Genomic DNA, 16,343 nt, shown 5'->3' with positions numbered 1-16,343 from the left:
ATGCTTTCCTGTGTCGACTGTAAGCACAATGCTATTTTTCTGAGTTAAAGTTAAATAACAACTAGCAATTTGGGACCTTTTCATTTCATATATTATTCTTTCACTTTCATCCAAAGCCTTTTTTTGACTTCGATTCCATTACAATTAAAGCAAGTTGATTTAGCTTGTGTAATAATCCATCATGTACAAAACCAATATTGTGCATGTTTAGAATTTTTCTTACAACTAATTTTGGGAAGGTGTTTCCGTAAATAGCTTCTAGGTATCAGGGTTGATTTGAGAATAGAGAAACTGATACAAACATGTTAATCGTAGTGTTTGATTTCTTTATAAGAAAGATTATTTTAATAAATTTCATAGAGCAATTACACAAGGACACGATGCACAGAATACATATCATTAGACATTGTTTGGTTGTTCCTGATTGCAGGGCAACACAGTCCTTTAAACCAGAGTCATAATAATTAGCACACAGCAGAATCTTCCAAACTCATTGGAGAATAAAACCTTGTATCTGCTTTAAGCCAGAGAAAAGTGCCATCCTTCCTCAGAGACAGTTTGTGTGAGGGTGAGACTTGAGACTAGAATAAGGAAATAAAACAAACTTTTCTATAATAACTATGTCCCTCTACTACCTAGAGTTGATTCCTGGTTTAGTTTCAACGGTGGGTTTGCTGTATTTATGTACTGCAGAAATGGGTACGCCATGTTGCTTTCTGATTCTTTCTTCTCTGTCTAATAATGGCTTCTTGCTGTCTTGCAGCTTCCCCTTCTCTGGATTTTTTCCACTCTCACTAATGGGGAGTAACAGCAGAGGAAAGGATCTTGAAGGCACTTCTGGAGATAATATGATTGTGGATAACTATGAATATGAACAAGAGATGAGATTCCTACCTGCTAACTTGAATCCTGATGGTCTTTTAGATCAGTGGGCTCAGTTTCCTCCATATGGCCCCAGAGCATATGAGCCACCATCTCCTTTTCTCATACAACAGGTCAGAGTCAGTTGGTTAAGCATGTTTGAATCAGCTTATTTTGTCTCAGAATAAATTTTGTGGCTCAGAGGCTACTTCAGTCCCAGTAGTTCCTCCCTGGAATCGATGTAGGTTATATAATCAATACTAGGAGAATTTCCAAACATGGATTTTACTTGTATCTTTTTGTGTTTAATGTTATGACAAGTAATTTCCTCTGAATATGCCACTTTTAAGTTCAAGGAAAATTTAATTTGGAAACTCCTTGGCCTTGCAGTATGTTAGATACTATATAGTAGGCTATAATATCCCATGCTTATATAGTTTAGGGGAACAAAACTGTTGAAAGCAGTGACAATTAGCATCTATAGAAGTGGGATGGTTTTTTTGGTCTGCTATAATGTTTGATAGTGTTGTATAGAATAGTGAGATCAAAATCTGATATTGGCTTGTAGGACATATTTCAATTGATAGAAATTTTAGGTGAATTTACTACTTGACTCATGTTCACTCATTGGGTAAAAAGTAAAAACCGTATGTGCTATAGAGGTTTGCAGCAATGCTATTTAGTATGAAGATATTACCCCAAAGGTGAGTCCAAAATAAACAATTCACAATAATAAATGGATGGGGGTCATGTTAAAGTTTTTTTGAAAGTGTTAATGTGTTAAATTTCTGCACTTCTTAACAATTATGCAATTTTTATTTGGCTTAATGTGTTAAATTTTCACCCACCATACCAAATTTTTTCACCTCTTAGCAATGCTAATGCCTGTTGAAAATACCAAATTTGAAATGCCTGTTTTCAAGGTCCCTGCGGTTGCAATGCAAAGACCAGGAGTGGTAGCACAACCCCAGCAACATGCATTAGTGCAAAATGGATATGTGGGATCTAGGTTTTATAAGAAGTTGAAAAGTGCGAGGATTACATGGAACCATGCTGGTGCGGATGTTGCTGTTGTAGGATCATGGGACAATTGGAAGAGCAGGCAAGTAGTAACCATCTATGCTTTTAAATTCCAAATGTGGTCAGTTCTTGCTTTCGCAACATAATGTTTCATCTGATATCATGACATTTTACCTTTGTTCTGCCAGCGAGCCCTTGCATAGAGTAGGTCAAAGCTTTGCCATTGTTAAAAAACTTCCCCTTGGTATCTATCATTACCATTTCATTGTAGATGGCTATTCAACACATGCTCCAGAGTTCGTATCAGTTCTTCATGACTCAGGTTATGTCTACAATATATTGAAAGTGCAGGTAATTTCATGCTTTACATAGATGATCTTTCATGGTTAACATTCTATGGATAGCGTGTTTGGTCAGTTAGAAGCCCCATAATCACTTATGGGGAGAAGTTATAAAGTGTAGTTTCTGGAGTGACGATTATTTGTATTGTATGCCAGCACGAATCCGAACAATGACATGCTTAAAGATGATCTTGCCAGTTACTTCTTCCAAGTGTTATCATTTACTATAACCATTAACATGATCATCAATCCATTTGAAAGCTTGGCTTTGTTTGCTTCTGCTTAAGGAGAATCAGAACTAATAGCTTGTTTGGTTTCACAATTTACTCTGAATCCAAGACACGGAGTATAATCCAAAACCGAAGTGTTATAATTAGAATTGATTCTAAAATGTTTGATTGTGGAACCAAATATGTTCATTTTTTCTGTCTGCTGAAGGAACTATTGCACCATGGATGTACAAAAATAGGCTACTGATACCATCTGTTGATAACTCAATATCTTCCACCTTTGTACTCTTTCCTGTGTGCATACGATACACCATTTGGGCATTGTTTGTTTCTCTAAGTTTGGCCTAGCTCCATGATTAACCATTTTTGCAGGAATATTATATCCGACGAACATCTGAGACTGAAGATCCACCATCACCACCATCAAGTTACGATAACAAATTCTTGGATGAAGATGAGTTCAAGGTTCCTCCCCCAGAACTTCCACCTCAACTACCGGTGACAGTAAGTGATAAGCCTTCATCAATCACACATTTGGAGCTGAATCATATATACACTTACAAAAATGTTGAGGATCAATCTGAGGAACTACGATCTACTCATTTGTTCCAAGACAAATATGCTATTACCCAGCGCTGGGAAAGATGATGAAGCATTTTGTTTACTATATGCTATTGAACTTGTCTCGTTTAAGTGGTCTTTTTTAGGACATTTGTCAAGATCACTTGTTTGATATGTAGGAAGTTGATTGAAATTTTGGAATAGTTAAATGAAGAATTGCTTTTCATGTAAACAACTTAAGGGAACATTATTTATTCTGGCGGTCAATATATATATAATACATATTCAGTTCAGTTGTCATGCTTTTAAGGTCTGATGTTTTGGAATTGAATATGCTAACTGCACATGTTGTGATGCAGATTCAATGTTTAGTTATAGCATATAATGGCTGAACTATGAAATATGACCCTACTTCTCCTTTTCTCTAATCTCTATTGCACTTCTTGACAATTTCATCATCCTTTGAAACAGACATTTGCTCCAATGGCCAATGTCCTTGTTCAATCTTGGGCAATTCAAATGGTTAACAATATAATCAAAGCCATAATTTAAATCTATTCAAATCAGGGACAGTTATACAGAAATGAAATGGTCACTCCTCTCACACCCTCACGGTAGCTAATAACATGTTCGGATTAAATTCTTTTTCCTCATAATCAACTCTGAAATAGCATTGTCAATCTGACATTCTCATTCATTAAAATGGTGGATTATATTATGTCCATACAAATGTGATAAAAAAAGGTAAAGAAATTCTCTGCTCATGTTTGAGAGCTAAAGTGCTTAAGATTCAAGAGAATTAACATCTGAACACGAGTAGACAATGAAGCATTGTCTATGCTTGTATCTCATCGCACAGGTACCTTAATCCAACCATTTGCAAAAGCAATGGCCAAGATTACAAAAGGAGTTGACATACCAAATATGATGATGTAAGGAAGAGGGGTTTTCATGGGGTTCTCTCCTTCCCTTTCCCCTGCTGTCTGCCAATATCTGCACCACACAAAAACCTCTTTTGGTTCAAAACACATGTGCTAAAGCTAAACTTCTAAAGCCAATTTTGTATAATATTAATAGCGCGTTTGGATTGTCAACAATCCAAACCACGTAACTCCAGAAGCTACACTTCTTAACATTATTCTTTATGTGGCTTCATTCACACAGCAGAACCAATCATGCTGTAAGAAAACGGGAAACTTTTTATGAAAAGAAAAGCAGGAATTGTTACTGTTGTGGTTCTTCATCTCTGGTGATGAATTTCTTCTTCTCTCCTTTCTTGGTGTCTTCATCTGAACCACCTAACAATAGCACCAGAGCCACATGACTAAGTTTATCATTTCAACCTCATTTAGCAAAGCAGCATGAGAAACAAACAGGATAATTACAAAAAACTGAAACAAGGAGAGGTGAGTGATTGCATAATATGATACCTATTTTAGCATGAACTCTGACACCAACAACAGCATTTGTTTTGGGAGAACCAAGGCTGAATGAAACTGGAGAAAGTGATGGTGATTTGGGCAGAAGTGAAGTTTTGAAGGCTAGAGGAGAAGATAGAGTCACTCTGGTAGCCATTCCTTCAATGTTTCTTCTGTGATGCTATGAACCATTCTCTGTCTATCTATCACATATGTCCTATCTGTTTGGAAATCTTTATAGATCCTCCTACCCTTATCTTACACATCAATGACATGGCGTCCACATAGTGGACAAAATTAGAGCTGAAATTTACAAGCATATTTTTTCATGTTTACTGTTCAGTACAAATATTAACATATAAAAAAAAATTCTAAGTTAGGAATTAAAATGAACGTTTATTGCCAACATCACATGACTTAGGACACCATGCCTACAAAAATCCCAAGTTGGTGGACATTCTTCGGGATATCCTCTGACGTTACAACATGTCATTAGCTTGCCTCTGCAAGTTAAGGAGGAGACAATCCTCCCTGCCGGAGATCCTTAATATGTCATTAACATTCTATCAGAGGTAGACTGCATGTGCCTGTAAGAGCTATAACATTTTTATTATTAAAAAAGATGAAAGTTTATTTTTCACTTTTCCTATTAAGTGACTGGTGATAAAACAAACAAAAAGGCTTAGACTTTTCATTTTCTGGTTGCCAAACAAACTTACACAAAGCAATAGCATGATACTCTGCTACAGCCGATTGTTATGCAGCAGTTCAACTCGTGCTCTTTCCACGCTTTCTCACTGCAGCTTATCTCATTCCCCACACCACTTCAAGTTTCCACCTTTGCATTTGGAATGTGATCAATACAAAAGTGCTACTTGCTTGGAAGATGCCCATCAGCTTCATTTGCAGATATACAAAACTGGATTTACCAATGATGTCTTCTTGTGTAATACTCTTATTAATGCATATATCAGATTTGGCAGTTTGGTTTCTGCACAGAAACTGTTTGATGAAATGCCGCAGAAGAACCTCGTTTCTTGGTCTTGTTTAATTTCTGGCTATACACAACATGGCATGCCTGATGAGGCATGTATTTTGTTCAAAGGGATCATTTGTGCTGGCCTCTTACCAAACAACTATGCCATTGGTAGTGCTCTTAGAGCTTGCCAAGAGAGTGGTCCAACTAGGCTTAAACTCGGGATGGAGATTCATGGCTTGATGTCCAAATCTCCATATTCGTCAGACATGATTTTGTCTAATGTGCTTATGTCCATGTATTCAGGTTGCTCAGCTTCCGCTGATGATGCTTATCGTGTTTTTGATGAAATGAAAATTAAAAATTCTGCCTCCTGGAATTCTATCATATCGGTTTATTGTCGTAAGGGAGATGCAATTTCTTCTTTTAAGCTATTCTCAAGCATGCAAAGGGACGCTACAGAGCTTACGTTCAGGCCTAATGAGTATACCTTTGGTAGCTTGGTAACTGCTGCTTGCTCTCTAGTTGACTTTGGGCTGAGTTTGCTTGAGCAGATGCTGACCTGGATTGAGAAATCTGGATTCTTGCATGATCTATATGTTGGTAGTGCATTGGTCAATGGGTTTGCAAGGTATGGTCTAATAGATTATGCTAAAAAGCTTTTCGAGCAAATGGGGGGTCGTAATGCAGTAACTATGAATGGGTTCATGGTTGGATTGACGAAGCAGCACCAGGGTGAAGAAGCAGCTAAGATATTCAAGGGAATGAAAGATTTAGTTGAAATAAATGCAGAATCTCATGTGGTTCTTTTAAGCGCTTTTACTGAATTTTCAAATGTAGAGGAAGGGAAGAGAAAGGGTAAAGAGGTTCATGCTTACCTGATTCGCAATGCCTTGGTTGATGCCATTTTGATTGGAAATGCACTTGTCAATATGTATGCAAAATGTGATGTCATTGATGATGCTCGGTCAGTTTTTCATCTCATGCCTAGCAAAGATATTGTCTCATGGAACTCCATGATCTCTGGCCTTGACCACAATGAGCGATTTGAGGAGGCAGTTGCTTGTTTCCATAAAATGAGGAGAAATGGAATGGTACCCTCAAAATTTTCAATCATTAGTGCTTTGAGTTCATGTTCAAGCTTGGGTTGGATCATACTAGGACGACAGATACATGGTGAAGGGATCAAATGGGGGCTTGATTTGGATGTTTCAGTTTCAAATGCTCTTCTAACATTATATGCTGAAACTGATTATATCAGTGAATGTCAGAAAGTTTTCTTTCTCATGCCAGAGTATGATCAAGTTTCTTGGAATGCTTTTATTAGTGCACTAGCAAATTCAGAGGCATCAGTCTTACAAGCTATAGAATATTTCCAGGAGATGATGCGAGCTGGATGGAGACTTAATAGAGTGACGTTTATAAATATTTTAGCAGCAGTTTCTTCTCTTTCATTTCTTGAACTGGGCCGTCAAATTCATGCTTTAATCTTAAAATATTCTGTTTCTGAAGACAATCCTATTGAGAATTTGCTTCTAGCTTTCTATGGAAAGTGTATGCAGATGGAGGACTGTGAGATTATTTTCTCTAGAATGTCTGAGCGGAGAGATGAAGTCAGTTGGAACTCAATGATTTATGGATATATACACAATGGAATCCTGGACAAGGCCATGGATTTTGTATGGTTTATGATGCAAAGGGGGCAAAGACTGGATGGTTTCACATTTGCGACTGTTCTTAGTGCTTGTGCTTCAGTTGCAACACTAGAGCGCGGTATGGAAGTTCATGCATGTGCAATAAGAGCTTGTTTAGAATCTGATGTTGTTGTCGGAAGTGCACTAGTTGACATGTATGCAAAATGTGGGAAGATAGATTATGCTTCAAGATTCTTTGAATTGATGCCTGTGAGAAACATATATTCTTGGAATTCAATGATTTCAGGTTATGCACGGCATGGACATGGACAAAAAGCTCTAAAGCTTTTCACAAAAATGAAACAGCTTGGCCAACTGCCAGATCATGTCACGTTTGTTGGGGTCTTATCAGCTTGTAGTCATGTAGGATTAGTTGATGAAGGATTTAAGAATTTCAAATCAATGAGTGCAGTGTATGAACTGGCTCCGCGGATAGAGCACTACTCTTGTATGGTAGATCTCCTCGGGCGTGCCGGTGATGTTAAGAGAATAGAGGATTTTATCAAAACAATGCCGATGGAACCTAATGTCCTCATTTGGAGAACAGTTTTAGGGGCATGTGGTCGCCGTGCTAATGGCCGCAATACAGAGCTAGGACAGAGGGCTGCAAAGATGCTTATTGAATTAGAGCCACAGAATGCTGTGAACTATGTGCTTCTTTCTAACATGCATGCTGCTGGTGGGAAATGGGAAGATGTAGCGGAGGCGAGGTTGGCAATGAAGAAGGCTTCAGTGAGGAAGGAAGCTGGGCGTAGTTGGGTGAACATGAAGGATGGAGTTCATGTGTTTGTGGCTGGAGATCAAACACACCCAGAAAGAGAAAAAATCTATGGAAAACTCAAGGAGCTAATGAGCAAAATTAGGGATGCTGGATATGTGCCTGAAACCAAATATGCACTCTATGATCTTGAACTTGAAAACAAAGAAGAACTACTCAGCTATCATAGTGAAAAGTTAGCAATTGCTTTTGTTCTCACTCGCAAATCTGAACTGCCAATTAGAATAATGAAGAACCTTCGGGTTTGTGGTGACTGTCACACTGCTTTCAAATACATATCAAATATTGTTAGTCGACAGATAATTTTACGAGATTCCAATAGATTTCACCATTTTGATGGTGGCATATGTTCTTGTGGAGATTATTGGTGACCATTGACTAATGCTGAATAGTTATGGATTTTCTTTGGTGTTACAATATGGAAATACTGTCTAGGATTCTTCTAAGTGGTTCCTTATGTTAATATGCTTAAAATATCCTCGTTGAGCTTTGATATTTTATTCAGCAAACTATAAGTCTAAACTGAAAATCTAACCTTAAGACAGTTGATGTATAATTAGAAACAAAAATGTCAGTGATAGGATAAGAATCAAATAAGGACAAACTGTAGGTCCACATTCTTAAAACTTAATTGACGGTCCAGGAAGACTATTTCTGTGTCCTATTGAAGACAAATGGCTAAAATGTTATGCCTTAGATTTCAATGGTTTTCTCAGAAAGACATTGACTCAGGTCAACTAAGCAATTGCTAGGTGTGTTCTCTACAAACAAAAAGGACAGTGTGAAAGGAAGGTGAAGAAGACAAACGTTTCAACTTATTTATTCAATAAAGGAAGCTTACTTAGACAGCTAGGCCCCTTCTTAATTATGCTGCTATAGGTCAATTCCTGCCTCACTCAGGGAAGATGTGTCACATTAAGAAGAGGTGTGTTTTTGTGAGAAGAAATATGAATTTTTGGATAAATAAATAAATCAAGTTTGACATATAGAGAAGGTTAACACTTAACACGATTTGCATAAAATTTCCACTAGAATAGAACACATTGTACATAAAACAGAGAACAGAAGCTAGTACAGACTACAGAACCATGTAGGCCTGGATTTAATTCCTACAATAAAAAACTTAATAAGGAACCCTGAGCTAAAGTAAACTAAAAAGGATCAAGAGATGTTCATGTAAAAGGAACATTGCTACTTAATTCACAACCACCAATGATTTCTGATAACCAAAATAAAAACTGCCATCAGCTATTGGCTCTGATTCTGAACAGAACGCAGCTTTCATCTTTTTAATAAAATCTTCACATTTCTTATTTAACTCCTCCGTCTCATCTCCACATTCCTCATGCTCATCTTCAACAATGAACATAAGGGCATTTTCCTCTTCATCATCTTCATTTGTATCTGGAAGCACATTTTCAGCTTCTAATGTAACCAAGCTCTCTTCTTCTTCTTGTTCTTCTGCTTCTTGTTGTTCTTGTTCTTGTTCTTGTTCTTCTTCTGGGGATTCAGTTTCCACAGGATGTTCATCAGCAATTGGTGCTGCAGTGTATGATACGTTGAATTCTGAGTGGCTTATATTCTCGTTGCTGTTTTGATCAGATTGATTGATTGGAGCAGAGTTGATGGCTATAAAAACTAGAAGGCTGTTACATAGAAGGAAGATGTAGCTCTTGTCAACGGTGTAGCCAAAGAATTGCATGGGGAATAATGGCTTCAAGGAATGAAGGTTTAGTAAGGGAAGGACAGAAAACAAAACAGACAACACAGAAAATGAAAGAAGAAACTTGAAATAACCCATGTCTGTTTGGACCTTGATAACAACTAACAAGTCACAACTCACAACTCACAACTCAAGTTATGATGAAAGGGAGGTATGAATAGAGGGATATATATATACTGAACAATGAAACATGGAGGGGTAATTACGTTGAAAGTTCCCCCTCATACTATATACACATAATTTTGTCCATTTAATGTTTATATTATCATGCTGAAAGAAAGTCTAGTATCAGTTTCTTTTTTGGGATTTTTATTTTTTGTTTTTTATTTTTTAATCCTCACTTATCTCACGTCCAGTTTGTCTTTATTTTTATTTTTCTCTTTTTTTATCACATTAAATTATATATTGTATCACTTAATTTTTCTCTTCCATTTTCTTTCATTATTATTTGTGTAGGCATTTTTTGCAACCTTTTCCTTTTAATTTTATTATTATAAATGTATAATAGTATGTTCATTAATTGGGTGACTTTGGAGGGAAGACTCCAAGTCGGTCAACCAGCAATTTTAATCATACAAATATCATATGCCGAGTAAAAACAGAGGGAAAGGGGGTTGATGTGATGTGAACCAATTTTATATTAAGAAAACTAACAAAAGCATTTCATTTCAATGAGGGTAACCTAATATTTCGCTAATTTAAATTCAAGGAAAATTCTGAGTAGATTACATGGACATAGATTAATTAAAATTTCAAGATAATATTGAAACATGAATTTTAAAATGGTATGCTGACAGTAGTATGAATTGATATTGGTGTAAATTTTGTTTACACTGTTATTAATTCCTTAAAACAATTTTAGTGTAAATTTTGATTTTCTTATTTGATAGTTTTTCAATATATACAATCTGGATTCCACGTTTTCTTCGTAAGTCTTTGCTTTCAACCAAAAACATGATAATTCCTTGATAGCAACAAAATGGCCGATATATAAATTTTCAACCTCCGTGTTGGCTTTTTGTTGTACAAAACTACAAACAGCTTTGTCGACTGCAGATTGGAAAAAAGTATTATTCATTACTTTTAAACACGCATTTCCTAAACTAAAATAAAAATCAAGAAAAATGTAAAAAATTACATACAAACATTTCAAAAAGATTGGAAAAGTAACATGTTTAAAATAAACTTAAAACAATTTTCCGATGTATAAAAAAAAAATAGACAAACTTTGTCCGATTATCACATTTTTCATCCAATCTTAATGGAATTACATGACAAAGTTGAAATGAATTAAAAAAACAAATCCAAAAATTAAACTAATTTTAACGAGTTTAGTTTAGATTTTAACTAATATACGCTATATACTTGTAACTAGTTTACCAGTTGTTTGATTGTAATTGACGTTTAGAACATAAGGCAACCATCAAATATGCAACAATGTAAGATATATTCATTCTTGATCTCATTTACCATATGAAACCTACGGATAGAAGGAGTCTCCAATTCTCAATCCCATTTAACCACCAAATTAAAGAAAAAAGTTCCAAAATGCCATATAAAGTCATGGCTAAGAGCTATAGCCCTTAAAAATTCACTTTGCACCACCAATACTAATAATGCAAATCAAAATAACCAAAATAGCTCGCCGCAATACATTACCATCACCTTTTAATTGCAAGCCTTTATGGTATCTTCTAGTTCCGGTGCCTCATCAATCACCCCAGCACCTTTCCTTCGCTTGTGCGGCCGATTCAGATCATTGTCATTAATCTCCTCCAATACTTTTTCAGTTGAATCACAGGATTTTAAAACTTCTACCTCATCAGTCACATTCTTCACATTTTCATCACTTTCAGTTGAATCATCACAGGGTTTTGAAACTTCTACCTCATCAGGCACATTCTTGACAATTTCATCACTTTTGTCACTCAACTCTTCTGAGTTCTCCACCTGTTCAGAATTCTCGTCTTGTGCAATCTGGCTCTGGAGTGATTCTACAACACCCATCATTTCTCTGTTAACCTGTAGAAAAACAAGTGATAGATTTTAATATTACAGACTAAGCTTAATTAAATAGTTTATGACCTTATCACATAAGGGCTTAATGCAATAAAAGATTATCTATAAGCTAAACCATCATAGTTTAAAATGTTTTCCAGTATTTACAAGGTCAACCTTCTGCTCATTTTCTTCAGCATTTCACAGTAAAATAGGAACACAATTAAAAGGAATCCAAATAAGGATGAGATATTAATCAATCCATACATGGTTGGTGCAAACATAAAATCTGATGACAAAATAATTATTGATCTAGCTACAAATAATTAATGCAATCCAGCAACTAAGAACACAGATATTATATACTAAATCCAACCAAATCAAACATTTATTCAATAATCATACTGCTGTACCTGTGGATTCTGAAGAAAATCAGCTATGTCATTTGAACATGATGGGCATTTCATAACGTTCTTCTGAGCTCGTAAAGAGCGTCCACCTTCACATGCCCTCTTCCTGATGAAACTTTTGCCAGAAAAGGCACCCTCCAGGCAGACCTTGCAGAAGTTGTGAGCACAAGGAGTTGTGAGAGGGGAAGACAAAACCTTGTGGCAGATATTGCAACCAAACTCTGCAAAATTAATGACACCAGAGGCCAAATCATAATAAGTAATCAAACATGTTCAATGCTACTATATTAATAACATCAACAGCTTCAGATAACACAGATTTAACAAAGGAAGAAAAGTTAGGAGTTGCCTATGCAGGAGATACTAAGGAACAGAACACATACCTTTCAACAGCTTTTCTTTGAGAGATACATTTTTGGTTTTTTTAACTCTTACTCTTGTGCCATCTTTAGGGTTGATTACATCTATGGATTTCTTGCTTGCTGGGGGAGGCTTCTTCCACAACCAGGAACCCTTTTCCTCCTGAAATTTAATCAAATGCTGAGTGAGACATCTCGAATCTAAAGAACAGCAATGGTACGTAGGACAACATTACAAATATATCCAACTAGTTTAAAATTTAGCCAAAATCAAGGGTATAAAAACATGAATATCTTATCTAACTAAGCAATAGAACCATGATCTAGAAAGCAATGAAGAAAATATTGTTGGAAAAACTTGTAGAGTCAGTAGATAATATAACATACATCAAAATCCCATGAAGGATCACCCTTCCTTTCAGTTATATCAACAGCGCCCTTCAATTCATCAATTTTAGGCAGAGGGCGGGGACGGTCTCCAACATCATCGCTGCATATCACCAAAATGCATTGAAATTATCAAACATAATCTCAGAGTTGTGTATATGGACACACAAACACGGACACATCATGTATAAAAAGCAACTAACGTTGTCCACGGAGCTGGCTCATTGTCACATCTGACAAACAAATATCTGCAAACCTTGCAACCCTGTCACAAAAACAGAAAGCACCTAGTTCAGAATCTAGCATGTACTTTAATTAATAAACACTACGACTATTTCTAGAACCAATCTTACTTGTATTCCATTTTTACGCCAGCATTTCTCAATTCTGTAAACACCATCATATCGCACTCCAGACTCTGGTGCATAGGAAGATCGCTTCTCCTTGTGGGACCTGACTCCAAGGAATGAGAAAAAAGATATGTCAGATCAGATGAACACATTACAAAATCAATCTCAGTTTAGACAATCCACAAACACTCTATCTTTATCACAATTTCCCCTAGCTTCCCATCATATCATATCACATATTACATGTATATGCAAATTATTAAGTCAATTTCATGTTTTAGACAATCTATGTAAACTCCACTTTAATCTATCTCTTCTGGCTTTATACCACACCATATCATATCATACATTATTTATACACAAATTATAAAGTCATTCTCATGTTTTAGACAATACACATGCACTCCATCTTATCTCTATCTCTAGCAACTTCAATCATATTATATATCACAGGTATACACAAATTATAAGATCAATCTTCAATTCTTCACAACACATACATTACATCTTTTCATCCCTCTCTTGGTATCACTTGATATCATATTACACATCATGTGTATCACTTTTCTCTATTAACTTCAAAATGTATTAGTGTATATGAACTAGTTTCCTTATAGAGCACATATACAATTACACTACACAACATGGTCTCCAAATATATTACTACCTTATATGCATCACAACAAAACAAAACTAAATAAAAAGTAGAGGAGGAGGAAACAAATAACCTGACAACACGAACAGGGTATCCTTTGCGACAACTCAGTCTCAATGCCTCGTTCATATTCTCAAACTTCTGGTCAAATGACTGAAGCTTATTAGTCCGCTTGTTTCCACTTAGATCCCTCCCACCACTACCAGTGTAAAGGAACCACTCCCCATGATCCTCATCGTCAATGTAACCACCAGAAAGCGCCACAGACTGAGCACCATACGTGCTCTGGCCAGCAATACCAGCAACATGAGGAAGATGAGCACCCCACTGCCTACACTCCATCCTGTCCTCCCAAGTCTCCCCCACCAAAACACCCTGGTTCCGGGTCGGGTCATTCTCAGCAGGAATAGGTCCAAAATGGTCAGGAGGAACAGTCACAAAAATCTTCCCACTGCAGGCATTCGCCTTCCCAGTCTTCTTAGCCCTATCAGTGGTAAACGCCTTGTCTGGCCGGTCCTGGTTCCTCATAAAATGGTAAATCTTCGGCTCACCAGACACCTTCCCTTCCGATTTCGCAAGCTTCGCCAACCGAATCGCAATGGCTAACTGAGAGTTGATACGCGGCTGTGAAGCTATCTTCGCCGGAATATCTCGCCGGCAGTTAGCGCATGTCCGTTTCCCTTGACCAATCCATTTCTCAAAGCATTTCAAGCAGAAATTGTGGCCGCAAGGAGTCTGAAACACGCCGGAAAATCAAAATCAAACGGTTCAGTTGAAAGAAAAGCAAGAAAGGGTTGAAACGAACCGTGACGGGTCTATCTGGTAACTGCATGCAGAAGGAGCAATTGATGCTGCCGTCGAGGATTCCACCGGCGGCGGGGGGTTTTTCACCTGATGACGGGCCGCCGACGAGTTCCTGTTTCTTCTTGGCCTTCTGTTGGTCAGTGAGGGAGGCATCGGAGTCGATGGCGCGGATGGCGGAGACGAGATCGGCGCCGGCGGAGGGAGCAGGAGCGGGAGCATGGAAATCGGAGATGGAGGAGGAGCAGTCAGGGCAGTCCCAGTTGACAAAAGAGGCGGGAGGGGTTGGGAGGCAGGGAAGATGCCACGGGGTAATGCAGGTGTGGCACTGCAGAGTTTCGGAAGGAGGAGGTTTGAGTTTGCAGAGCATGCATGTGCCGTCGGCGTCGCATGGAAGGTGGTGAGCCATCTGGAGAGTTGAGAGTGGGTCGTTGGGGTTTCAACTTTTTGGGGGAAGAGAAAGAGTTGAATCAGAATGAATGAAATCTGAAAGGTTTTTAAATATGAAGAAAACAAACTAGATATTAAATACTATATTTTATTTCTAAATCTATTGAGGGGAGGGAAATGGGGGATCATGGTTTTGAACTTTTTCACAATTTTCCCTCCCTTCAATTTCGCCATCTTTTCAGTTTCCCTCCTCCTCCTCCTCCTAATTCCTTTTTACTTTCCCACCACTTCTACTTCTGTTTCTTTTCATTTTCTACTATGGCCTTGCCTATTTGACTCTCTATCATTAATGGATGGAACAACCGAACAACTATTATCTGTTTCTATTCAAATGCAATAAATTAAATATCAATAGGTAATTTTAATATCATATATAAATCGGCTATTTATAAACTTTTTTAAAAACCTATTTGAAGCTTATATGTCTCTCTGATTGTTTGGAGATAGGGGTGGGAATAGGCTAGACTGTTTGTAGGCTTATAAGTTTGATAGTTTCTTTCCAGATAAGTTTGTTAACAAACGTAAAACTCTTATTTTGAAACGAGCCTTTAAACAAGTCAAATCAAGCTTTTAGAAATGTCAGATCAGGCTCGAAAAAAAACATTTGACAGGTCACAAGTCAGGCTCAAGCTTTAAGATTTTTAAACAGGATATACCTATTTACGCAAAGTCTACCTAGGCCCAACTTATTCTCACCCCTATTTGGAGGTTGTAAAAGCTCTCACTGATCACATAATCTATATTCTTGTGATGCATATTTGGCGAAAGCAAGCACTTTGATGCATCAAGAGCGGGAAGTATCTCTCCATCGTCATCCTCAAAGGATGGGTTTAAGCCTTAGTTTAGATTTCTCTATGTGGTCCACACCTCCTCCAGAGATTGCTCCTCTGTTAGAGTGTGTCTAGTTTTGTTCTGGTGTTTTCTTTTGTCTTTGTTTTTAGCTTTTTCATGTACCAAAAAAAAAATGTATTACCGTTTGAATGTGTATTCTGTTATGCAAAAGTTTATTGAATTAAAGGGAGTTAAGAACAAGTCTTTTTGACAAATGATGCAATACAAAGTCAAACTCAAACAATACAAAAAAGCAAGAACGCAAAAAAAAATCAAACCAAAGAATGAAAATTGCAAAAGAGTTTATAATATGTGTTTTCATTTTTTTTATAACACTTGGTTTTTTTATTTTTACACTATCCGACATTTCTCTACATAAGTAATTAAATAATTATTTAACCATTTATTTTTCACACGATTTAACATTGTATTTTTTATAATATTCATAGAAAAAAAAAACTATTTCAACTATGCCATTAATAATATCAACAACTAGCTCT

At 36.9% G+C, this 16,343-nt stretch overlaps 5 protein-coding genes across 6 annotated transcripts; 2 read left to right on the top strand and 3 right to left on the bottom strand.

Moving 5' to 3' along the window:
* Positions 1–377: 377 nt before the first annotated feature.
* LOC130732870 (SNF1-related protein kinase regulatory subunit beta-2-like) lies at positions 378–3,306 on the top strand. Of its 2 annotated transcripts, none has more exons than XM_057584871.1 (5): positions 378–568; positions 764–995; positions 1,785–1,963; positions 2,070–2,232; positions 2,825–3,306. In XM_057584871.1, the coding sequence occupies exons 2-5, from the start codon at positions 798–800 to the stop codon at positions 3,098–3,100; spliced, it is 816 nt and encodes a 271-aa protein (XP_057440854.1). In that variant the 5' UTR covers positions 378–568; positions 764–797; the 3' UTR covers positions 3,101–3,306. The 2 variants fall into 2 exon arrangements, with proteins under 2 accessions (XP_057440854.1, XP_057440853.1); XM_057584870.1 differs by having other exon boundaries at positions 379–665.
* Positions 3,307–3,683: 377 nt separating this feature from the next.
* LOC130732872 (uncharacterized) lies at positions 3,684–4,656 on the bottom strand. The gene is made up of 3 exons (XM_057584872.1): positions 4,444–4,656; positions 4,242–4,311; positions 3,684–4,006 (listed from the first exon to the last, which is right to left on the bottom strand). The coding sequence occupies exons 1-3, from the start codon at positions 4,586–4,588 to the stop codon at positions 3,862–3,864; spliced, it is 360 nt and encodes a 119-aa protein (XP_057440855.1). The 5' UTR covers positions 4,589–4,656; the 3' UTR covers positions 3,684–3,861.
* A 184-nt stretch (positions 4,657–4,840) lies between these two features.
* On the top strand, positions 4,841–8,304 carry LOC130732869 (putative pentatricopeptide repeat-containing protein At5g09950). The gene has a single exon (XM_057584869.1). The coding sequence runs from the start codon at positions 5,164–5,166 to the stop codon at positions 8,248–8,250; it is 3,087 nt and encodes a 1,028-aa protein (XP_057440852.1). The 5' UTR covers positions 4,841–5,163; the 3' UTR covers positions 8,251–8,304.
* Positions 8,305–8,874: 570 nt separating this feature from the next.
* Positions 8,875–9,755, bottom strand: LOC130732868 (uncharacterized). Its single transcript, XM_057584868.1, has one exon. It carries the CDS (start codon positions 9,678–9,680, stop codon positions 9,075–9,077), a length of 606 nt encoding a protein of 201 aa, XP_057440851.1. The 5' UTR covers positions 9,681–9,755; the 3' UTR covers positions 8,875–9,074.
* Positions 9,756–11,032: 1,277 nt separating this feature from the next.
* LOC130732866 (E3 ubiquitin-protein ligase ORTHRUS 2) lies at positions 11,033–15,056 on the bottom strand. Its single transcript, XM_057584867.1, has 8 exons — positions 14,567–15,056; positions 13,835–14,496; positions 13,110–13,209; positions 12,960–13,021; positions 12,757–12,859; positions 12,394–12,532; positions 12,014–12,231; positions 11,033–11,624 (listed from the first exon to the last, which is right to left on the bottom strand). Exons 1-8 carry the CDS (start codon positions 14,969–14,971, stop codon positions 11,271–11,273), a joined length of 2,043 nt encoding a protein of 680 aa, XP_057440850.1. The 5' UTR covers positions 14,972–15,056; the 3' UTR covers positions 11,033–11,270.
* Positions 15,057–16,343: the final 1,287 nt, after the last annotated feature.

This window comes from Lotus japonicus, chromosome 1 (genome assembly GCF_012489685.1).
Source record: "Lotus japonicus ecotype B-129 chromosome 1, LjGifu_v1.2".
In the NCBI taxonomy this organism is placed as follows: domain Eukaryota; kingdom Viridiplantae; phylum Streptophyta; class Magnoliopsida; order Fabales; family Fabaceae; genus Lotus; species Lotus japonicus.
This window is presented reverse-complemented; position numbering and strand designations above follow the sequence as displayed.

Excerpts from the sequence above, each read along its gene's own strand:
- LOC130732868 (XM_057584868.1), bottom strand. The coding sequence starts at position 9,680 with ATGGGTTATTTCAAGTTTCTTCTTTCATTTTCTGTGTTGTCTGTTTTG.
- LOC130732872 (XM_057584872.1), bottom strand. The coding sequence starts at position 4,588 with ATGGCTACCAGAGTGACTCTATCTTCTCCTCTAGCCTTCAAAACTTCA. Across the intron at positions 4,312-4,443 it reads CAGAGTTCATGCTAAAATAG|GTGGTTCAGATGAAGACACC; the intron begins GTATCATATTAT and ends TGCTATTGTTAG. Across the intron at positions 4,007-4,241 it reads AGAGATGAAGAACCACAACA|ATATTGGCAGACAGCAGGGG; the intron begins GTAACAATTCCT and ends TGTGTGGTGCAG.
- LOC130732870 (XM_057584871.1), top strand. The coding sequence starts at position 798 with ATGGGGAGTAACAGCAGAGGAAAGGATCTTGAAGGCACTTCTGGAGAT. Across the intron at positions 996-1,784 it reads CTCCTTTTCTCATACAACAG|GTCCCTGCGGTTGCAATGCA; the intron begins GTCAGAGTCAGT and ends CCTGTTTTCAAG. Across the intron at positions 2,233-2,824 it reads ACAATATATTGAAAGTGCAG|GAATATTATATCCGACGAAC; the intron begins GTAATTTCATGC and ends CCATTTTTGCAG.
- LOC130732869 (XM_057584869.1), top strand. The coding sequence starts at position 5,164 with ATGATACTCTGCTACAGCCGATTGTTATGCAGCAGTTCAACTCGTGCT.
- LOC130732866 (XM_057584867.1), bottom strand. The coding sequence starts at position 14,971 with ATGGCTCACCACCTTCCATGCGACGCCGACGGCACATGCATGCTCTGC. Across the intron at positions 12,533-12,756 it reads ATCCTTCATGGGATTTTGAT|GAGGAAAAGGGTTCCTGGTT; the intron begins GTATGTTATATT and ends ATTAAATTTCAG. Across the intron at positions 11,625-12,013 it reads ATTTTCTTCAGAATCCACAG|GTTAACAGAGAAATGATGGG; the intron begins GTACAGCAGTAT and ends GTTTTTCTACAG.